The sequence below is a fragment of the Tubulanus polymorphus genome, chromosome 6 (genome assembly GCF_964204645.1).
Source record: "Tubulanus polymorphus chromosome 6, tnTubPoly1.2, whole genome shotgun sequence".
In the NCBI taxonomy this organism is placed as follows: domain Eukaryota; kingdom Metazoa; phylum Nemertea; class Palaeonemertea; order Tubulaniformes; family Tubulanidae; genus Tubulanus; species Tubulanus polymorphus.
In genome coordinates, this window is record NC_134030.1 from 7534323 (window position 1) to 7557988 (window position 23666).

The 23666-nt window shown below is 40.2% G+C and overlaps 3 protein-coding genes across 7 annotated transcripts in view; all 3 read right to left on the bottom strand.

Moving 5' to 3' along the window:
• Positions 1-1042: 1042 nt before the first annotated feature.
• Positions 1043-13422, bottom strand: LOC141906799 (uncharacterized). Of its 2 annotated transcripts, none has more exons than XM_074796180.1 (25): positions 13321-13422; positions 13057-13149; positions 12562-12639; positions 12391-12446; positions 12212-12279; positions 11526-11653; positions 10524-10642; positions 10371-10441; positions 10016-10135; positions 9831-9919; positions 9596-9719; positions 8722-9023; positions 8252-8378; positions 7794-7983; positions 7083-7318; positions 6731-6837; positions 6286-6409; positions 6088-6164; positions 5399-5734; positions 4559-4879; positions 4030-4225; positions 3074-3559; positions 2849-2992; positions 2390-2527; positions 1043-1953 (listed from the first exon to the last, which is right to left on the bottom strand). In XM_074796180.1, the coding sequence occupies exons 2-25, from the start codon at positions 13144-13146 to the stop codon at positions 1577-1579; spliced, it is 4104 nt and encodes a 1367-aa protein (XP_074652281.1). In that variant the 5' UTR covers positions 13147-13149; positions 13321-13422; the 3' UTR covers positions 1043-1576. The 2 variants fall into 2 exon arrangements, with proteins under 2 accessions (XP_074652281.1, XP_074652282.1); XM_074796181.1 differs by having other exon boundaries at positions 13057-13146; positions 13321-13416.
• Positions 13423-17556: 4134 nt separating this feature from the next.
• On the bottom strand, positions 17557-19773 carry LOC141907411 (UDP-glucuronosyltransferase 2A1-like). Its single transcript, XM_074797042.1, has 2 exons — positions 19620-19773; positions 17557-19232 (listed from the first exon to the last, which is right to left on the bottom strand). The coding sequence occupies exon 2, from the start codon at positions 19230-19232 to the stop codon at positions 17649-17651; it is 1584 nt and encodes a 527-aa protein (XP_074653143.1). The 5' UTR covers positions 19620-19773; the 3' UTR covers positions 17557-17648.
• A 647-nt stretch (positions 19774-20420) lies between these two features.
• Positions 20421-23666, bottom strand: part of LOC141907874 (uncharacterized) — a 62569-nt gene continuing 59323 nt past the window's right edge. For 3 of the 4 annotated variants that reach the window (XM_074797628.1, XM_074797627.1, XM_074797629.1), the window contains 2 exons: positions 23197-23349; positions 20421-22919 (listed from right to left, as the gene is read on the bottom strand). In XM_074797628.1, coding sequence (XP_074653729.1) covers positions 22482-22919; positions 23197-23349 — 591 coding nt within the window. In that variant the 3' untranslated portion in view covers positions 20421-22481. The remainder of the gene's footprint in view (positions 22920-23196; positions 23350-23666) is intronic. The other variant, XR_012619550.1, reaches the window with a different exon arrangement.

Here is a 23666-nt window from a genome sequence, read left to right on the forward strand (position 1 = left end):
TGGAACAAAATTTAGCGAACGACATGTCCTGTTTGTATGGCCATTTTATCCTGTGCGCGTTTGATCAGGTTAACAGGTACGGATCCAAGCTGGATGAAAGGGGGAGTTCATCTCATATGAAAAGAGCACTTTTAAGTCGTGGTCCCGGTTCACCGGCGAGCGCTGCAGACACAAAGTGCTAGTAGAGAAGTCTGGGGCCCTCCCCGGAATGATTTTGAAAATCCAGGTACATTTTTTTGCAATTTTAGTGCATATCATACCAAAATCAGTACAGGGGCTAAGAAGCCTATATCATTTGGTTTTTCAAATGAGTTACTTGGTCAGAGAGGGGAGATTTAACCCCCTCCCCTCCCCCTTTGGATCTACCACTGGTGTAGTTCATTAATAAAATGCGCCGAGATGATCCAAAATGTATTTTGTATAGTTAACCCATGAGACACCGTCCAGACTTGGAAAGTGGTCACCTGCTCATTAGGAGACACCGGCCAGAAAATCGTCTCCTACGCATATGAGGACAGACAGACACACTTTCTTTTGGTCTCCTATGCCCGAGATAGTCCGGTCGGTTTATTTTATAATTGGCTCACGAGAATCATTTGATAGTTCAGCAAAATTCCAATAGATGGCGAAAATGTCGCAATTAGTAGCTATCACCTATACTCAAATCAGGACCTCTCTGGATCAGTATCAGTAATTTCTGGGTTCGAATCTGGGACATCCATTCAGCATATGGACCAGTCATATTCACTATCGATAATAATGATTGATCCTGATCGTTTGATCCTTGGACACCGCGTGGCAATCATCTAATCTAGACCACACAGATTCTGAATCAATAAAATTACTGGCTTCAATCATTGCAAGACGTCCTGGTTCATCCTCTCTCTGGACCAGTGGGAATCACAATCAGCAATGACTAGCTTCAAACCTAGGTCACCAATATTCTCCTCAGAGTCTAAACAAGTCGAAACTATCCTTCATTTCAGTGAAAACAGACAAATTCGTATCTAAGTTCTGATAAACAATATGTATATTTCTTTATTTAAATTACACGCATTATTCCTAAAACTTCTACATCCGCATGTATAATTAGTTTACATGAATACGATATTCTGTAGTAACAATAATCATTTTTCAACAATAGAACCAACCACTCCTACTACAAACATAACTATCCTTTAGTTAAATCAATAGAGATGAAAGGATGTTCTTGACCTCCTCCCTGATAGACACTACCATTAAGGATTGCCACCCTCAAAAATGTCCTATGACCTTATATGGCTAAAAAAAAGTGTTTCTCATTTCTGCTGAGCTTAAAAGGTTGACCTGGCCAGCCGCCTATCTACCCTGTACACAACTTCTTTTTAAAATTTGAGTCATGATCATGATTTTTCTTTAGCCTTATACTGCCTAACAGCGATTTACTCTATAGACACTTTAAACAGAAACATAGCCGTGAAAAGATCACTAGTGACATCATACAGGGACTTTAGGCAGCCATGCATTCAAGGAAGGGTCTAATAGCACTTTCTAAACAAGTCACAAAAATAACAGAAGTGATTGATGCGGCACGCTTTCAAGTATCGCCAGGCAGTTGATCGAGCATTATCGACGAGATTGCCGCTTGAGTCTCACTTGCCATAGTCATAGCAACAGAACTGTTTGGTTGTTGTATTACATTTACACCGGCAGCGGGGGCCGCTAATCGAACAGTCTGACCGATACCGGGTGGTGGTGTTATTATCCGAGCGTACACGGGTCCAGTTTTTGATTTCGCCGCGCCAGATGCCGGTGGAGACTTGCCCTTCGATGGTAGAGGCGGAGTCGGCACTTGACGGACAGCTGTCGTTTGGCCACCAGCCTGCGTAATGAGGAATGTTGTCTGAGCTGGTTTACCTCCCGGCTGCGTTAACACCGTTTTCACTAGTTGAATATTCTGAGCTGGCTTTCCTCCTGAAATATCGATGAAATGAGACATATTTTAACTCCCTCTAGTGCTGGAGATAATTTGGAAATTATAAAACATTCTAACCCTATGTGTTGAGTAACAGGCGTATCGCTATAATGTGCCCTCACTGCATTGCAGTGTATTGTCAGTTACAAATATTTAAATGTTCGACAAGTATAGCTATCTTCATCAGAGATAACATCTAATTACTAATTACATCTAAACGTCAAAATGCGATGTAGTAGCAAAATCTATCCCCGATTTATACACCACACTGCAGTGTAGACACACCGAAAAATATTTTTTACTATGAGCCAGATTTTCATTATGTTTACAATAGACTCCTTACTCGGAAACAGTCCAACTCACAAAACTGCCTTTTTTGTGAAGATTTTTCACTTTCAACCGATTCTGCGCAGGTCAACTCGTTAATGCCCCTACCTGAGGTTATTTGTTGAGGTCGCACTAGTTTAGCCGCTTGTGCCTGTGCTGCTGCCTGTTGAACCAGTAGGTGCGCTGGTATTGCGCCTCCCTGACTCGACACCAATTTAACACCCGTTGATGCGGCCGCTGCTGCAGCTGGTGGATGAAAACGAATTGTGATTAAATGGATTATCGACTTTGTTTACAAGTCAAGTCGAGCAGATACGCAATTAAATGAGATGAATATATGAGAATTCAGCCAAAGATATAAAGTTCTAGAGTAGAAGGTTTATATATCGAGTGATATTTTGGCTTAAGACTATTATAGCCATCATCAGGCGCTCTTGTGATGGCTAATAGTCTCTTGCCAAAACTTTGCTCAATTTATGAATCTTCTACTCCAGAACTTCACATCACTGGCTGAATTAATTTTTTGTTTACAACATTTATCCATATCATTCTAAAGCAAAAACTGACCTTGTTTTAACGCGAGGCCGCTTTGACCAACTTGATGAACAACCAGACCACCCTGTCCGCCTTGACCGACGATCTTAGCTCCCGGTGAGCCAGGGGGCGTAGCCGTGCGGCCGGCTTGTAATATTTGACTAATTACTCCCGATGCTGAAACAAAAGTGATTCATATTCAGCATTACATGCTGCTCCAGATTTAAGTGGGGTCTAGTTTTTATCTCGTAAACTTACCCGAACTGGTTGAAGCTGGAATCGTGGTGCCTCCTTTTGTAACGACGCTTATTTTGCCCGTAGATGCTCCGTGTATCCCACCCGATGTCGGCTTACCACCGGCGGATAACGTCAGAGTCTTATTCGTGCCGACCGACATCGGCTTTCCACCAGTCGCCATCGCAACAGCTTTCCCTCCGGCGACGATAACGGGTTTTCCCCCAATTGACATGGACAATGGTTTACCACCAGCCATAGACAGCGGTTTTCCAGTGGTCGTCATGGACACAGGCTTACCGCCGACGACGGACAGCGGCTTTCCAGTTGTTGCCATTGAAACAGGCTTGCCGCCGACGATTGACATGGGCTTCCCACCGATCAGAGATACTGGCTTACCGCCGGCAGCCATTGTTACCGGTTTGCCGCTTATAGCCATAGAAACAGGCTTCCCACTAATCATAGAATGCTGAGACGTTGCGCTAGTAGCCATCGTTACGGGTTTTCCTCCTGAAATAAACAACTCATACTTTGAACCTCTAGCAATTGTTCTAAAAGAGAGAGTGAGAGCCAATAGTGTAATAACAGAGTATCCAATGATCATCAGATACGCATGAAATGAATTAATCTCCGTTAACTGAAACAATCAATAGGCAGGAACAGTTCTCGGGCTCAGGCTCCAACTCAACTCAGAAATTACTATGCCTTAAATCCCATTGCATTATGGATAAGATGTATCTAGGGCCAATAGCTTAATTTTGTAAAGGCAAAGAATATATCAAGACAAAGAAAAAAAAGTTTCCGTCGATGATAATTTTTATCAATGTTGACTAAAGGTTAATTTTTCAAATATTTGATGGGTGGGATGAAATCTTCAATTTCATTTCACAAAACTTTCCCTAAAAAGTTGTGAGTCAGCACTTATACCGTAAGCGAAGACTTTATGAGTAGTTAATGCTGTGTCAAATTTCAAAATCTACCTATTTTGATTGTCTGTAGCTGTTGGCCGTGTTTATGCGTCGCGTTGACGGTGTTCGCCAGTAGATTTCCCATCGTCACCATTTGCGGCTGTTGTTGCACCAGTCGCGCCATAACCGGTTTGGAAATCGGTGGAGTGCCCGGTTTTGGATTCGTCGCTGGTATGGAAGTCACTTTCGGACTCACGGCCCGACCCGCCTGAAAGAAACGAGGGTTGAAAGGTACATTTAACGATCAGAGACCGGGTCAATGTTGTTTTAGGTTTAACGCTTTTACAGGTATCAAATGGCAGTCCTGAATGATGCAGACAAACTGAGGGTTGACTGTGATTGAGATGAAAGATAAACACCAGACATAAGACATTTTATCACCACTGTTAAAGGTGGATATCCAGGCTGCATGCTTCATTTGTGAATGCTTTAAGGGGGAAAGCATCAGCGCATAGGACGAGAACTCCACAAGTCGCCCGTAGCAATCAACGAACTTCCCTCTGGCAACAGTACGCCAACGGTCTATGAATTGAGAACTTACCTGTGATTCATTGGTGGAAGACAACACTGTCGCAGATTTTGAGCCGGCGCTAGAAATGACGACCGATTCCGATTGCTGAGGCTGTTGTTGTTGTTGCTGTTGTTGAATGATACTAAATGCTACAGGTTTACTACCGGCTGTCAGGTGTCGTGGGCTGTTTGGCTGTACGAACGTAAATGCCATCGGTTTGCCACCGGATTGATTAAACATCAGACGTTGACCTAACATCGTCGCTTGCTGCAAAGCTGCCGCTGCGGTCGCTGGCTTACCGACTTGTACGCTAGTCGGCATCAACCCTTCTTTACTTATAGCTTGTGCCTGCTACAAGAAATAGAAATTTCATTCAGTGAAGGTAGGTTTGAGTAGAGTACAGTAAATTAATCCGCATATTATTTGTGGTTCCCTAAACATGAATTTATGTAAAATGCGATGTTTAATCTATTCTCATAGACCAGATTATTTTCATCTTTTAGTCCCAAATGATTCACAAAAAGTCAGTCATTTTGGCAGCGAACAAAACAGAAAGCTTTCATCAACAGGGTGTGGCCCCTAACATTCACTTATCTATGAATTTATATAAAGTGATGACAAAAGACTCCCTGAGTGAATCTGCAGGTAAATAGGTGAAATTATTCTCAAAATGTTGAAATTAATTCTTAAATCTTTCATGAACTACGTATTGATAAAGAAAAATCTCGTCAATAACATATCCAAGTTTCCAAGGTTTTCAGCTAATAGCAAAATTTGTTCAGTTTCCTGATTTCTGAATCTTGAGTTCGCTGATTTCTAAAGTTTTCCAGGTCAGTGGCCACTCTGATTAAATCGTCGATCACAACTCACCTGTAATAATCCAGCGACACTAACTTTAGGACTAGCAGACGCGCGCGACGTTGTCACACGAGATGACGACGTAACGCTGAGCGATCGACCGAGGGCCGGAGCTCCGATCAGCGCCGATACACGCGGCGTCGTCGGTGCGCTCAATATTTTCCCCGAACTGGTGGTGGCGGGTGGTAGCGTTTTTACAGCGGCACTGGCACTGGACGCGGCCATGTTTAATACGCTGGACACCGAACGAGTAGGTGTCAGTTTCGTCAGCGACGTTACCGGAGACGACTTGCTGATTTGTTGCGACAGTAAGGCTGTATCGAGTATACAATCGGCATCTTTCTTCATCTGCAAAAACAGAAGATTGAGCAATAGTTAACCACGCTTAAATCAGAGACATTGCCAACTTAAGACTTTTGACTGGGATTAAAACAAAATCATTTTCTGACTTTCCTATCCGTAACATGAAATTTTGCTTAACTCTGATTAATTCTGCCAGTCTCAGTGCGTCCAGGTTAGGCAGTTTACTGTAGTTGCCCCTGATATTACAGTTAACCTCAATTGATGTGGTTCACTTGATACTAGTTCGTTCAATCCAGATTAAACCAGATAACTAATATACAGTTATGTATCAAGGATAAGAACAAAATGCCTATCAACTCATCCAGATTAAGTGAGACGAATGCTTAGACAATTTGTACCTTCGGTGGTCTGGGTTGTTTTTGAGTAAGGGCCTTCTTGGCTTTTACGGCAGCTCCTTGGGCTTGGTGTATCCGTTCTACAGAAAATTTAAAACATATAAAGTCAAATGTTGTATCCACTCTTCCGACATAGTGTGGCATGCAAGGGCACACGTCGCCTCGCCGATCTTGATTTCCAAGCTTAAGACAAATTCTTACCGAATTCCGTTTCAATGCGATTTCTGTGTAGATAAATCCACAGTTTTCGATTGACGTCGTATTTTACACACGGGTCTTTCTCGTAGTGCAGCCGATCCAAAGCACCGCTAACTACTGTATTTATCTGCAGGAACAAACGAAATACCGGGGTAAAACTAGGGGTACAGAGGTGCTGAGCCTTCTTGGAAACTGGGGAAATGCTCGACCCAATCGGACAATTACGATATCCAACACCCCTGGTGTTCATTTACAGAAATCAATGAATTTCAGAACAATCACAGAACAAGACATGGGCTGCCATTTTGGTAACTAATCATACATAAGTGCCCATATGAGGCTATTTCAACGTCCCCTAAAGGAGAAAACAATATGTTCAACTATATACCAATCCAGCAACTGTATCCTATGTAAGTGCTCGGTCACGAGTGGAAGTCAACAAACTAACCTGAGAATCTGTGACCCCCGGTGCAATGAACAGCGAATCTTTCAACAGTTCACAGATATCGCTCCGAGTTCCTTCCCCATTCGGCAGACGCGCCGCAGCATCCCTGACTGTAGAAAAATGTAAATGATAATCACCTGATTAAATCCGAGGAATTTCTTGGTTTAAAATGTCACCATTTATTCATTTTTATTGAATATCGTATTGATAAAGGGACGCGTGGTCAATTGCATTATCCAAATTCCCTGAATTTTCCAGAGGTTCCCCCAAATTTTCTGATCCTCTGATTTTAACAGGATAGAGGCCACCCTGATTTTCTTTCGTATTAAAATCCAAGTGTTCTTCTTTTACGTACCTAGAGTGAGTATGGTTACGTAAGCCGGTCGATCGCCGATCAGCAAAGCGTGTTCCCGCGCTTTATTCATAGCGCCGTCTTTCGTATAGACGCCTTTCACCGGTCCGACGACCGCCTCGTAGCCGTGCATTCGATACGTAAATGCTTTGTGCGGATTCTCGAACCGTTGTTTCTCTTGTACGCGGAATATTCGTCGTTCGTCTTCCGTTGTATGCCGTACTACGAAAGATGTCCGTCTGCAAGAAAATTTCATTTTTTTCTGAAGACATTTTCAAGATAGTCTGCTTTGATATTTATCAGGGTGTTACCGGTTTCCCTACTTCATTTTCCATAACTTAAACATAAATTTTCCATAACAGCCTATAACCTAGAACAGGCAATGCAGACCCATTCTAAGTAAATAATTGCTAATAGTCAATACCATCAACTAAGTGCTTTCATAAAGTATAAAGTTTGTTATCAAATATGTAGTAAGACATTTAGGTATAATGCCTAAAATAGAAGGAAAATTTCCTTTTCTGCCTTTGCCTATCCGTACCATAAACAAAGAAAATGATATTTCCATATCATTTCCCAGGCCTGGTATTAATTCCCATTTTCAAACTTTCCAAGACTTTCCAAACCACGTAATAACCCTAATTTGTTAATCATTGGATCGAAAATTTGATCGGGGAATTCATTCGATTCATTGTATCATTCTCATCAACTTACACTCTAGGTGGTGGAGGTGAACCTTCGCGATTATCCGTCAAGTCAGATGAAGCAGCACCTTTCAGCTGCATCCAATGCCGACACAACGGAATCAGCGCGGCGTCATCATCACGGCCTTGGCCAATCCATTTCCACAGTTGGGCCCGTTCCTTATAATCGACCAGTGGAACAAAGTTATCCAGAGTTAAGCCTGAAATTAAACACGAACACTCAGCGTTTGAACCCATCTCCTCCTGATAGAATCTTTCTAAGACTAGTAGTAGGAGCAAGGAAATTGAATCTTCAAAAGATCTGAATTCCCTGTGTTTCATAAGTAAGAGGTTAGATTCCTTGATTTTCCCAGCAGGAATTTTTTAATCCTGATTTTTCCTGATCCGTACAAACCCGATCTTTTTAACGAAATTCTAACTTATGTAACCAGAACTTCTGTAATAAGATCAACGAAAGTGCAGACTCACCTAAAATGTCCCCGGAGAAGAACTTGAGTGCCGGACTGACCAACTCCATCCAATTAATATCCGTCGAAAACCAAGTATTAGTCGCGCTAAATGCCGTGTCCTGCCACTGTCTTACTTTCTCCTCCAACTACAAAAATAAACGTGACAACATTTTATATCTGTAGGTAAACTAACACGCTGTAACCCTCTCAATAGTCCTTCACCTATAACATTTTAAGAAGTACTCTAGGCGATGCGCTGTGAGCATATGTACCCCCTAGGCCTAAGTCCTCACACATCTTCGGATATTTGTCATTGGTCTATCTATTTGAATAATTATTGCACTACATATAATATCTGTTGTCCACTGTCCTATATTTTGACGCTATGTATCCATAAACTGTAAAGTCTGTCAAGACATTTTACTAAACAAACCGTATTTAAATATCATTATTATTATTATCATTATCATAATTATTTGTGAAACATACTTTTGCTGTCGACACTCTGCCCTCCGGCGCTTCGCAGATCAAATCTTTCAGTAAACTGAAGAAGCATGCGTGTTGTCCGTAAACGAGCGGTTTCACGCGCAGTGACGCCGACGATTCGTTCGTAGCCTCGCTGTCGTATTCATCGGCTTCCTGTTTGACGCCCTCTAGTGCCGTTGCTGCGAGACTGTCCTCTTCATCGTTATGAGACGAAGTTGATGCCAATTTCTCTTTGATTTTTTTCCTTCGAAATGCGTCTTTCGTCCGCACTCTCTTCTTAGCCGTTGAGACATTTGCCGTCCCACCTTAATCAATAGATCAAAAAGCAATTGTATGTACTCATTTATTGATGTAATCCTCCAATGCCTCATGCAGAAAATATCCAATGACATCTGCTATGATCAGTGGAAATCAGAAGCTAGGTCGGGTATACCGTACCACCCAACCTGTCCAAAAGTCTGTGAGATTCGAGAACATTAGCAGGAATCACCACGTGATGCTTTTAAGGCTCAGGTTGCAACACTTCCCCACTTAAGGCTTCCTCCACAGATTTAATCTGGAGGACGATTCAGCCTCCCTTTTGTGTTGAGCAGCTGAGGAAGGAAACAATCGACCACCTCTTTTCCTAACTGTTCAGAACACTGACTGAAAAGCGGACATTCGACCCTCAACTGGGTCTTGAAATTATCCTGAAAACCCATAACAACGAACGGACGTCATTGTGCGAAATAGTCAAGGAGAGACGACGACGGATCCATGCTAGGGCCATGCTGCCGGATGTATGAATTTTCAAGTTTCAAGTACAATTTAATGATATATTTAGTAAAAGGAACAAGGAATCATGAACTCAATAGTGTCAGAGATTGCGTAGACCTACCTTTATCAGCGGCGGTGGCTGGTTCGGTTGTAGGTGGTGTTTTCGGTGGAAGTTTTTTGACATTGTGAACTCTTTCGATGATATCCTGTAACGTAATACCGGTCGTATCCAGTTCCGGATGTTCCTGAAAGTATGGCGAACGAAGTGAACCGACGACGATTATTGCGTTATTGCCTATTTCAACTCACGAAGAGGATTACAAACTCCGAATATTCAGTTTATGAATGATATTCACCTCCATGTCTATTTTACGTTTTTTATGTTTGATTAACATGTTCATGTAGTCGTCGTCTGTGACTTCGAATGGACTGGCGGGACCGGAATCTAGTAATATTTGACAATACAGATGATCGGATAAAATTTCTGATGAAAGCGAGAATCATCGTAAAAATTATCAAAACGTTTTTAGACGAGTCTTACCGGACAAATCACCATTGATGGCGCTTTGAGGCATTAATGTCGATACGACAGAAGGAGGGGTAGCCTCGACGCTTGGTTCTGAGTAAAGTTTCCTCTTTTCACCAGCAGATGATATCAGATCTGAATATGAAATAGACAATTGTGAACAGCATTACTTTGGTAATACTGCAGTCAGACCCAAATAGTCCAGCTTTCGCTCTAATTTCGTACAGTCCACTTAAACATGGATGTAAATATATACATGTATAACGTTTGTAAAATGTTTGATCATATTATTACATTCTCAGTGCATTTACTGTTAACAAAAAATGGATTAAAACAATTCTATCCAGATCGAAAACATATTTCGGCAAACCTTGTATGAGGTGTTCTTCGTCAGATGATGTGTCTGGTTCCCCACATTCTTCACGAAGTTCATGTAAAATCCTGGAAACCAACGAAATAAGTCATTATAGTTAATGCATTATAGGGTTTTTTGCCAACATAGAAGTGTCTACTGAAGACATACCTGAGATATTTTTTGCGAACGCGTTTCTCCAAACCGAGCTCTTGAAGTTGCGGAGGTGGACGGCGAAAGCGTAGCGGTTCGTCGTTAGGAGTCGTTTGTCCGAGTTGACTGAATATCGACTGGATAGAAAAGAAGGTATTTCTCAAACAGTTTTCATAACACTGAACCGAATGATAATAATCTATGAACAACATAAGAGTTCAAATGCAAGAACATTTTTCATTTAACCACATACATCATTAGTAGGTCGCAACCATAGTGGATTTCAAAACATTTCTATACTACATTTCCACTGTTTCCAGTTCAACTAGATTCTTGACTTAAACAGTTAACTTTCTAAGCTTGAAATTCTTAAAACCAAGACTTATATGACATTAACTAACCGACCATGGTTGGTTGCCTAACAGTTCATGAGACATATGGGGCCCTGCATAAAGTACGTACGCTTGACTTCCGGGTATTTTTAACCCCCCCTCCCCCTTGTACGCTCATTGTACGTTTTTTTATAACCCCCCCCTTGCGTACATACTTTTAGGGGTAACCCCCCCCCAGCAAAACAGAATTTTCAGGAATAATGGTTTAAAGAAGGCAAAATCTACCCTGATTCAACAGAGTTCCTGCTGACGTTGATCAACGATCTTCCATGGCGACGGCAAACGGGGATATTTGTGAAATTCACATTATGTTTCGTGCACAAAGTACGTACTATTAATATTAACCCTCCCCCCTTGGAAAGTATGTACGTTTTTAGCTGACCCCTCCCCTCCCCCTGTATGCTTTTGTACGGATTTTAAGTACCCCCCACCCCCCCTACGGACGTACGTACTTTAGGCACGGCCCCTATCACAAATCTGTTAGGCAATGCTGACCATGGCGTTTATTAAGATGATTAATGATTACCATATGATTTGTATTAGATGGTCTTTTGGTTTGCTAATCTAAGAGAGCCCATCTAAACACCCATCGCTCGACAAACAATTCCAACTGATTATAAATTCCTACCTGTCTGCACACGAGTATTTCTTTCAATAACTTAGTGTAATAGCGCTGTTGTTGATAGTGATATTCTCGGAGTTTAGCTTTCTTGCACAATACGGAATATTTCGCGATATCCGGAGAATACATGCCACCTATAATTACAAAATATCAGCACAAAATAAATGCAATTTCACAAAAACCTTCAACACGGTGACCACTTTTATTTGACTCGCTGTTCTCGCGACCTTTCCCTGCACATTGTTTTCCTCGACTTGATCTGCTTAGAATACAACCAATTAACACTGTCTCAAATACATAAGGCATAGACTGCGTGATTTTACGCGCAATCCATCAATCTCAACAAATGTCCTTGCCCTTTTAGCTATTTTACAAAATTCCTAGACTTTACTAAAAAAAAAGAAGAAATTTCTCCGACTTTTCCGGGTAAGTGGCCTCCCAGTTAAATATTGCAGCAAAGACAGACTCCCCCTCAAGACCCAGCATTACTTAACAGAAGGAAATACTGCAAAACCGACAGATCATTTGGTACTGATAAAATTCCTCGGAATTTTGCAGGAATCCCGATAGCCTGGATTGTTGTATCCAGACTATGGTTAGCCTTAGTATATAAAGGCTATATTTTAAGTTCTGTGAAAAAAAAAACATTTGGATCTTTTACTTGATTTAAATTCATCTCATATCAAACTCACCACGCAGATTTGCATGCATAGCCTGGACTGGATTTCCGAACTTCACATTTTCCCAGTTCAATAACATTCTAGGCATGAGTAGAAGAAATTCAAGAAATCAATTCATCAGGAAATATTATTTCAAAGTTTACAGCATTTCGCGTTTATTTTGGAGAAATATATATCGGAGTAACACTCACTTCACAGTTGTATTTCGTTCCGATTCGTTGTTTTCCGGGAAATCTGGAAGAAATTTCTGTAATCGAAAAAGAAATTCTTATTGAATAATAGGATCTATGATCAAAAATCTTTGTAAGGCTTAGTCATTTCCCAAACGAAGAACAGCAATGAGTTAAGCCTGTATATCTTACTTCTAGGTGACGTCTCTGTTCAGCTGTAAGTACCGTGTCCCAAGTTTTCTTGCTAAGAACCTCCTTAAAAACATTATCCTGAAATAAAGACACAAGTGATTAAAGAAAAGCACAAACTTGAAGCAGGATTGATAAAACTGAATGGAGCGGGGATGGGGTCCTGTTACACATGCAAAAAGGAATAATGCTTTCATGGATGTGGACCACACGATGGCTGCTGCGGAAGCAAGGCTTTCAATCCCCCAAAAAATTTAAGCTCAATTTTGGTGTAATCTTCTATTTCTGGTAGGGGCAGCAGTAAGGGGCTGGCTGATTTTCAGAGGTTTGGATGAAAAAATGAAAGGGATGGCTGCCAAAGGGATGGCCGCCCCTCTCAAACCTGTTGTGGAGATTACTGGTTTTCGGATGTGAAATAAGTCCTTCAAAATTGGCCTCTGGATCCGCCCCAGCACCGTTTAAGACAAACTTAAAATAGCAAAAAGATTTTTTTCTTACGTATTCAAGGAGTGCTTGTGGCAATTCTACAATTTCATTGCCAAGTAGACATTTCTCCTTCTCGCTGTCAGAGAGACAAACCTCCATCATCTACTAAAAAACGGATTATTTGGAATATTCAACATAGAGTTCTATTCGATAAGACAAAACGAGAAAAACACAAATAACACACAAATAGATTCAATAAAATATTGTGAATTTTGATTGATTGCCGAATCGACTTATTTTACAGAATTTCAAACGGTAAATGGTCAAAGTTCTTACCTGTAACTGATTTCAATCTATCTGTTCTGCTATTATCAATCGTGAAAACGATATAATAAATAGATGTAGATAGTTTAACAGTTTTTTTCTGTTTTTGGTTCCCATAAATATGAATGTGCGGTATACAACGCGTATTAGATATCGGACTGTAAACCACCGGGCTCGGAACCGGACTCAGACTCGCGTGCCACAGTAAGAATTAATTTCTAGTTTAGGCCTATTTACAATCAAATAAATAACCATTCCAAAAATAAATTAAACTCACTGAAAAATGGCTGATGTGATAGAATGCTTTACTAAGGGGATCCGTTATAAATGGAGTATACGTATTGAATATATATTACGCAAAATAGATCAGAATCAGTCTACCTAGTGTACGCATATCGTTAATTTGGTTAAATGACCACAGCTATGTGCGTAGATCTAACTTAATGAATAGTCTCCTATTACATGACTGACACCTTGACGAGCGGTGTACGGTCTCAGCGAGGAGTCCATGACTCCACGAGGAGAGAGCTTTCCATTGCTGTGCCGGGGTCTCCTGGCCAGGTTCAACCATACCAGACAAGTCTAGGGGTTGAGGCCAGACGAAGATCAGTCGTTTCCAAATTTCTCAATCTGCCACAATTACGTGTCCATTTTTTTCTACATGTATTTCGTAGTATCTCAACCTACTGGCATTGTGTTATCGGTAGGAAGATATGATTGTTGTCCAAGAATATTACACAAGTACATTATAAATACACTATAGTTGATATGATAGAATGCTTGATATACTTTGTGAGATATATACATTCTTTGATGAATTGTCGTCAAGCGTCGTTTGATTTTCAAAGGCCTGATTTTTTCGGTTTTTTTATTAAGAGATAGTAATATTACGTTGGAATATACAATTTGTTGGAAATTATTGTAATAAGTATGACTATAGAATGTTGACGTTGTTGTTGCAACATTTTCACGATTAAATCATGTAAAGTTTTTTGGTAATCCCAAGTTATTTGTTAGTATTAAGCATGATTTAAACCTCTATTTATGATAATGAAACACGAGTTTTACTGGTTTCATTGAGTCTGGGGTTATATCCATGCTTAAGATTAAGTATAAAGGTGTTCCAATAAATAAAGTGTGTTCTTAATATAGTTCTTTGTTTTGAATCGGTTCCAAACAGGACCGCATTTAGGAGAAATAATGGATACGTATCCGGGATACGCATTAAGTGCCCTTTTCTCAAATATTTTATTCCTATATGCTATACGGAACTGTCCTTTTTCTGGGTTCTCTGCTCCCTCTCCCTTGCCACCTCTAAAACAAGAATGCTAGACTGAGGTACGGCCCTGGGTGATACTTCTCCGCAGTCGGATGCTTTTAGCTGCCGGGTTATGATTAAGTCTGATCATTATTTTTTTTTAAAGTAATGTCGGTCGAATCTGTGAACTAACTTTTCCCGCGTGCCACAGTAAGAATATTGAGCCGTCGAGTTAGTTCATATATTCGCTGTCAATAGAATATATAGCGGCAGCACCTGATAGTCAAATGAATCTTGACGCAGTTGTCGGCGTTCCGGACTCTTAACTGCCTATACGCCCTAATGAATGTAACCCACCCTGGCATATAACTCCTAAACATTCTATCATTGCGGTATAACAACGTGCAATCATAAAGGTCTGGCTTATGTCGACAAGCGACGCGACGCCTACCGACTCCTACCCGGATGCCTGAGACTCAAACCGGCGATCCTCGCAGCCGGCCGCTTTGACCTTGGAGACTCCAAGCTTTGACTGTCCTCCGATTCCCAGTAACCTACGGGCAATCATCTCAATGCGATGATATTGAGATGATCGCTCGTAGCAGCAACTGAGCTCGACTAGCGGGATACGAGATCCGCCCAGTTGCTCCCCTGCTTATGTTGGTTACGATTACAGGCAACTGCACCGGCTCAGATGGTCACGTGATAAGCGTTTTGAGAATACATTTAAATTGTTTGGAATTATTGGGAAATGCATTTCCAGTTGAAAAGCAATTTCTTTTCATTTTTGTCCAGATACTTAGCCAAATTGTATTCAGCAGTGCCGATCATCGAAACTACAGGTCTGAAAGGAAAGTTATCTTTATAAACTTTACATAAACTTAAGGCTTAAGCAATTTGCCAACATTAAGTTTCATTTTATGATGCATTTTTGATGCATTTTTTACATAAACTTAAGACTTCAGCAATTGGCAAACATCTGTCAAATTGCCATGACTGTCAGGTCTCGTTTAGTGAAAAGAATTTCAAATCTTCTGATTCAGATTGCAAAATTGGAGAAGCACTTTTTATCAAAACTCAACACGTATTTCGTTCTGTCTAGTTTTAAATCAGATGTAACCACGTATTACATTTTACGTCTGCTGACCAAAGCGATAACATGTTGCTGTTGGGTTTTGCTGTTGCGAAGTCTGGAAGATTTATCGACGGACTGCTTGAGTTTGGTGAACACGTTTATTATCTTGACAGGAGTGATTTTATTGGTCCAATTCTCAAACGCCATGCAGGTATGGTGCAATAAATTTTCAAAATGATCAGAAATCAACTAACGATGCTGATAAGTTTAGAGCGATTAACAGTCGTGTTCTTTCCATTAAAGTCTAACATCATTTGCACTAAAACAGCGTGTAACGTGTGTTTAATGTTTATAGTTATTCTGACTCTTACCACCCAAGGCTGGCAGTATTTCACGAGAGATATTAAACTAATGAATGCTTTTTGTCCATTTAGACGAAACCTGCTGGTCGTAGTTTTTTTTTATAATCCAATTTATTAACATCAAACTGATATACGATACAAAAGAAAGACACCTGTCACACGGGAATAACCCATTATGGACAGGTTGTGGTGGCTCGTCGTAGTGCGCCCCCTCCTCGAATTAGAAAAAAGCAATGAGCCTGATACACTTATTAGGCATACTTGTGCCATTCTTTGGTATAGCTCTTGCAAATATAATTCTAGTGTTTTTCTCTGAATAAAGCGTCTAAAAGACGCTCGGAAATGAGCACTCAAAAATGAATGATAATCAAGCTATAGTACTAGCGGTTTCGGTAATAACAACTTTCGCTTTATTCGAAATGCCAATAGCCGGTCACAAGTTGCTTAATAGATTTTTTTTCTATTTCAAAGGTTTTATCCCAAATCTTAATTTCTACTATGCGGCAGCTCTGTTTGTTCAGCTTGATTCCTCTGTTAATTTTGTTGTTTATTGTTTGTCAAATGGGCAAAAGACCCGTGGAAACAACGGATGTTATTCAAACTTACTTCAAACTTACTTGAGACTCCCTTTCTAAAAAAGGAGATTCATCTTTGATAAAGTTTTACTCTTGATAGATATCTGAACGAACATGTTACTAGAATGAAAATAGATTAAAAATGGATTCATAACTAGCGTGCCACAGTAGGGACGTCAGATCTAAGCTGTTACGTGCTGCCCCATTACATATCATTGGCGGTGACATCCTCCCTCTGCAGGGAATCGAACCTGATGGCATCGCTACACTCAGCCACGGCACGAACCCCTGCATCAGTAGACCGGGTGCGCAGGTACATGCGCAGCTTTCCGAACGAAAACTGGCGGCACCAATCAGATTGCTCGTTGTATAATCGTTGAGGCAAATTTCAAGGAAGAACTATAAATGGGAAAACCCGGGCTAAAATAAAACGGGATTTCTGATTGGCTAAAAATCACATCATCTGAACTGCGCATGTATCTGCGCACACGGTCGATTATGGCAGGGTTTCGTGCCGTGGCAATCTCGATGCCATCAGGTTCGAATCCCTGCCGGGGGAGGATGTGGCGGTGATTATGTGAACTAACTTATTACTCGCATGCCACAGTTAGTAATTCTTGCTATTGGATTAGTTCGCATATTTACCGTTAATGTTATATATAGGGGCAGCACTTGATGGTCATGATCTGACACCATCTGATTGCAGGCCGGGTCCACTGATGCAATTCTTTAAAAATCTTTCTTGTCATTTTCTACATCAACTAGACGTGAATCAAATGATTACTCTAACCAATTATGACCAACCCCTCCCGGGTCAGGAGTGATGCGTACTAAAAACTTTCTAGCACAGTATCAAAAGATTGCTTTAGTCCATGCAAGAGCCATTAGAAGTGGGGGTCAAGAAGAACACACATTTTAAAGCAAATAGTTTTATTTCCAATGGTGACAATTCGTTTTGCTTGGGACAGTATACTATTTTCAAAATAACTTATTTCTCGCGTACCATATAATAATTGCTAATATTATCGTTGCCATTGGTAAAGCATCTTTTCTGATAGATAATTTTGAATCTAAGATGTTTTTTGTTTTGCTGGTTTTCCACTGAATATACAACGACAGATGCAAGTTATCAAAGCATAGATAACAATAACAGAAAATACAATAGCAACGAAAGCAATAGCTATAAGGTCTAAAAACAGAAATTCAAAGATAGACATCTTGTTCGCCGGTGTTTGCAAATGTTCGCTGCCATATTCGATGACGTGTTCGACCCATCGAGCAGCTTTATCCCGTGGCGGTTCCTCCATACGGAACAACTTACTCATTCGTAGCACGTTTGCTTTGTACGTCTGGACTTCGATCACCCGTCGGATTTTCGTCACGAGATCATCGACATCGAACTCGATCACATTCATGCATTCGGCGAAACCTTTTACTTTCGCTCGGAAACAATTGTAATGTTGGTCGGCGTGCATCGGAAAACCAATCATAGGTACGGCATTATACAATGCTTCGGCCTGTCCATTAGTCCCGCAGTGCGTTAGAAAAAGTTTTGTATTTGGATGCGCTAGGAGGTCACTTTGCGGCAACCAGTTCAACAGTTTGACATTTTTTGGCACAACGAACTTCTTCTTTTGAGAATCGTTGAGGCTAAGTCGCCAGACTACTTGTTGCGGTATCTGACCCAGAGCTGTAAAGAATTTCTCCAATGCGTAATCGGGCAGAGAACTGAATAGAGATCCGAATGAAAAAACAATAGCTCCTTGCTTCGAATTGTCCATCAACGATTGTAGGTCGTTTGAAAGTAATTTCGGAGGTCGGGATGCCAAACCTCCAACGTAAATTACATTTGGCATTGACATACGTGCGCAGTCCATGTATGGACTCTGGTTTTGCAACCAGATTGCTGATTTCATTGCTATATCTCTAAGCGAGTTAATCTCCGTGTGTCCTTTTCTGTGAAGGAAATCGATGAACTTCTCCTCTTCGACGAAAAACTCGGGCAATGAATGCAGAATAGCTGACCATTTCAGTATTTCGAACCTGGTTTGAATATTGTTGCCTTCGTGTAGAAGCATACACGGCAATACCGAACTGTAAGGATGCATTCGTAGCATGTACGTGTAAAGTTGAGTGCTTAAACCTGCGAACGGAATCCCGAGCCTGAACGGAATGATGTGATATGCGAAGAACAGACTGTCACAGACGGCGAAATCGAATTTCATCGCTTTCAACTTGGCAAACAGCTTTTCATCGGTTACAGCGCTGTACGAATCGTAGTGAAGTTTCGGTTTGAACGCGCTCTGGGCCATCTCAGCTTCGTTTTTCTGCGCAAAAATTCCGGATCGAATTTCTTCTTCCATGACATCCGGCTGAGCCATCGTCGCATTTGGCGAGTAATAGTGTACATACTTAAGTTCTGCGAGGTATTTCAACTGAGGTGGTTGTTTGTAATGCGTGTCCGTAAGGATGTACACTTCGTGGCCTCGTTTAATTAAACCATCTGCCACGGCTGCATGCTCAGCTAGGTGACCGCCAACAGTCATCGGCATCATTAGGACACGCGCACCATTTACAGCAACATTGCTTAGCGACAACAACAACAACAACAACGACAACGACAACGACAACACGGCAAACATCGAAATCCTCATCTGAAAATTCATGAATATTCCCCTTATTAAATTCTGTGTTATTTCGTCAAGATATGAACTAAACTGAACTGAAATGCCCTTAAGTATTGTCGTAGTAGACACGACCGAATGAACGCACTGGACTCCAGTTTGGAGAATTAATTATGCCTTTGTCCCTTAAACCATTCATTATCTGGGCAGAGATATGTAGGGCTACTGTAAATCTAAGATTTCACAGATTTACTTTAAAGCCTTTCAATAAAACTGTAGAGCTTAATTAAATGCAGATTTACTCACACGGAGCAAGCAATAGCAAACTGTTTGTACATCTACCAGAATATCTTACAAAAAAAGACAATTTAGACATCTTGAGCGATGTGTAGCTGGTGAAAATTATTCTCAACTTACCTTGCAGCCCTAGTTCACTCTGTACACTATTTGCATGGAATAAATCCACACTAATAATATAGCATTCAATTCATCGACTATTCTCTAGTCTTAGAAACGACTATTATCGTAGAAACCACAGGTGTCAAAGGTGTTTTGCCAATACCATCCATATGTAGTAGAGCATGTATAACAATCGACAGATAGTTAAGTTATTATTAGATTTAATTGGGAAATAGTTGTAGATACTAGATTTTCCACTATACATAGTCTAATCGTTTGTAATGCCTGCCAATGATCAGGATGTATGCCCGACACAATTTACATTGATAAAGTCTTGCCATTCTTCAAATGCCAGGTCTTAGTCCTATAAGTGGCATAAAGAATTATTGTATGGATTGTACCAACCTGAAATACATATCTCAAAAAACATATCTTGCTTGGAAAACACAATGTCCTCAGTTTCCTTGGGATCCATTTTTAATCAATAAATAAACGCTATGTAAAAGAGGATTCGAAAATTGGTTCTATGTGCTTTTGGAGGTTACCAAATGTTAACTTGCAGTGGCGTTGTAGTGGAGCGACTGCAGCCGCATAAGCCGTGGCAATTATCTACTGTTTGACGTTTTTCTCTTTGAATACTATGTTTTTGACAAAATATCATAATCTGTCAAAAATCAGCAATTGGTCATGGCATTCAAAAATTGCTTGCAACACGCCTGACTTGGGTAGTAGGTACACAGGACTATAAACAAATTGTGGCAGCCAATCAAGCTGCTGCAGAACTCTATCAAAAAACAACACAAATACATTAAGAGAATCTTAGATTTTAAGCATCAGTTTCATCATTTATTATTGAAATGATAATACCAGTTATACTATTGTGTTAGTTGGTATAAAATTCTTTTTATTTACACGCTTATCTGTTTCTCAGATGACCCATATAATCATCGTTGTCTTATCAAATTTGATGTGGTGACGTAGGTAAATGCTTCAGAGGAGAAATGCTCATTTTCATTGTAAAATTTGAGGAAATTAGGCTAGCACAGGTACTTGTTACATAGAGCATGCCCGCAATATGGACACCTTGCATGCATTTGAGTCATAGCACCAGCTTCAACTAGCGGACACAAAAACATGAAATAGTTCTAAGTTCCGATGAATAGTCATCTCGCAATTGTTGTGACTGAAAATGAGCATTGTTAAAAAAAAGACTAGAAAGTATCAACAACTAGTACTTGAATTATCATAGGATTGATGATTCCTTTAAAATCAGCCTTTGAACTAGAATATTCATTCGTGACTAGAGCCATGTGAATCCGCGTTGAGACAATGAAAAATCTACTGCAAATTGCATGAATGCGTGTCTATGCGAACTGGTATTCATCACACAGGTGTCAGTAGCGTAGTGTAGCATAGCGTGGTAGCATAGCTGATGAAAATTGATTGGCGTAAAAAATTACATTCATATTTCAAATATTCCATCGAAATCGTCGTAATTAAAAATTGTGTAGAATACTGCATCTTACATAGAGCTTCATAATAGTTTATAATCAAGTTATAGCCTTCGAACCTTATCAAAACGATATATGTTTATATAGTTGTTGACAACCTTTTTTCAGTAGCTCTGAACATATTAAATCTGTTTAGTGCATATGCAATTTAAAAACTACCTCTTTGGTGTTGTTTAGTCACATCGGTGGTGTGACTGGGCAAATTACATCGTTTCTGTCACTGCAGCAATTCAGATACTTTTAACCATGTCATGTAGCATGTGAAATAACAATTTAATACATAGTTAAACAACTCCATTTAAAAATCTTGATTTTAAGGGCATACACACGTATTCATAAAACTCTTACTGCTTAAATCCGAACTGGTTAACAATTGAAAGACATATAAAAAACCTTTGGCCCATTTTCTCAACTTCACAGCATAATTCATCAACTCAATCATCAGCAAATAGTTGGCACAGGACCATAATTATTCAACTTATTACAGATATAATCGATTACTTTTCAAGACAGGTCAAGGGCTTGCTATAGTATGCCTATGCTTACATCATAATACAGTCAATTGCCAGAAATAAATGTGTAAAGATTGCATGCAAACTTGCATTAGACATGAGAAATAGTTGTACATTAACAAATATTCAGACTTATAGCCTATGTCAGTAAAAGCTTGCTTTCATAGGGAGAAGGGGCATGGTTATTGCATGTATGGCGAGGACTTATTCTCATATGGTATAATGCAGGATACATGCCTTTCAAAGAGCTAAAATCCACATCAACACGTGAATCAGTGCATACCACATAAGCATGCCGAGCACAAAGCGGGATGGTTCTGCTTGGCAGCATTTACGAAACTACTTACAAAAATTAATTTTCTTAAGCAAACTGCATTTGAGATGTCCCTAAAAATGTTCTTAAGCTAATACGTTCTGCAACCCCAACGCTAAAAACCTATATGACAACGATATAGAATATCCTCTGATACATCAACGAGGTATAAAGATGACCAATTTTACCCGTTTTGAATTGTTTTCAGCATGTAAAGCTTCGTATTACTTTCGTACACACATTTTAGAAGTTCTCGCAGCACAAATGCCCTATCGCTTTAGTTTTAAGAAGAAATATCACGCAAATGCAGATACACAATGTTCAAAGCTTAAAATACACAATTCTATATATATATAGATATGTACATAGTATGTACATGAATGGTATATTAGTTTATCTCCATGCACACATCATCTTCATCGTACGTATTTCCAAATATTCAAGAGGTCGTAATTTTCCAAAAAAATATCTATGTAAATATCCGCTTTTTAATTGTTGTTCGCGTAAATAATATGATACATTCCCGCGGCGTTTTTGGTCCATTCTAGAATTGTGTGTAACCCTCGGCGCCGCTGAAAATCACATCGATCCAGATACGCATCGCTTCCGGACTCGGCGCGACGAAAAAGTACGTTCGATCCCACGTTTTTACGCAGAACGTCAATTTCGGGTTGGGACTTTTCACCGTTTTCATGTGATCGACGAACACGTCTTCGATCGATTGAAAGTATATTCCGCCTTTCGGCTTCGCTTCGTCTTTGTCGTTGAAATAGACAAGCGTTCGTTTCATGCGGTCGAACAGGAACCAACGTTTGTGCCACGAACGGAATTTGCCGCCCATTTTGTTCAAGTATCCGCGACACGTCGTCGGCGTGATCGACACGTGCGTGCACAAGTCCAGATTGTGTCCGGCGGATTCGATGTGCGCTTTCAAATCGAAGCTCGGATCACGTACGGGAAGATACCGCGTCAGAGGACGAGACTGAAATAAATGAAGAAATCGATGATTACTAATGATGAGTAGATAGATCCAGTTTAAGTCTTTAGCCAGTTTCATACAATTCCCAGAGGCTGATCCACGGGGAACTTATGTGACGTCCATCAAATTTTTTTGATGAGTGTCTTTTTTCATCATGTCTCTGAAGACAATTGATGCCTTTCAGTGCAAGAGTACACCTGATATCACCTTTTTCAAAATGGAAAACGAACTAATTTTAACATAGACAAACTTCACAGAAAAATTATGTTTCATGACAAACCTGTTTGTTTCCTTTTTCAGTCTGTCGTAGTTTAACTTCTTGTTGTATGATTTCCTCTCGTCGCGCCATCTCGTCCTTGAGCTGTTTCTCTAGTTCTTCCCGCCGATGTTTTTCCGCTTGTAACGCTATAGCATTTGCTTCCTGTCCGTGCACCTAAAAAATAGCAAATTGAAATTACGTAAGACACTTTGTAACAATCAAAAGTTTCCCACTTGTCTGTCAATAAGCACAGTATGTAATAATCTAGAGAATGCATATTTTATGACAATTTTACATCTTCCAGTAAAGAAAACTAGCGCAAACCTACTAAAAAACCATACAAATATGACAATCCAAGCTGTATGATGAACATACATGGCAGTAGTATGAGACCAGTGCAACAGGCAAGCAATCAACCGATTCGCATAGAAAACAATGCATTATGTATGAATTCTCCTGAAACATTTCAATCAATGAACTCAACAACTACT

What these genes read in the sequence shown, in the direction of transcription:
- LOC141907411 (XM_074797042.1), bottom strand. Translation starts at nt 19,232, where the DNA reads ATGAGGATTTCGATGTTTGCCGTGTTGTCGTTGTCGTTGTCGTTGTTG.
- LOC141906799 (XM_074796180.1), bottom strand. Translation starts at nt 13,146, where the DNA reads ATGATGGAGGTTTGTCTCTCTGACAGCGAGAAGGAGAAATGTCTACTT. An exon ending in CGGGGGTCACAGATTCTCAG is followed by an intron (nt 6,410 to 6,730) that starts GTTAGTTTGTTG and finishes TTGTTCCTGCAG; the next exon opens with ATAAATACAGTAGTTAGCGG. An exon ending in ACCTCAACAAATAACCTCAG is followed by an intron (nt 1,954 to 2,389) that starts GTAGGGGCATTA and finishes TCGATATTTCAG; the next exon opens with GAGGAAAGCCAGCTCAGAAT.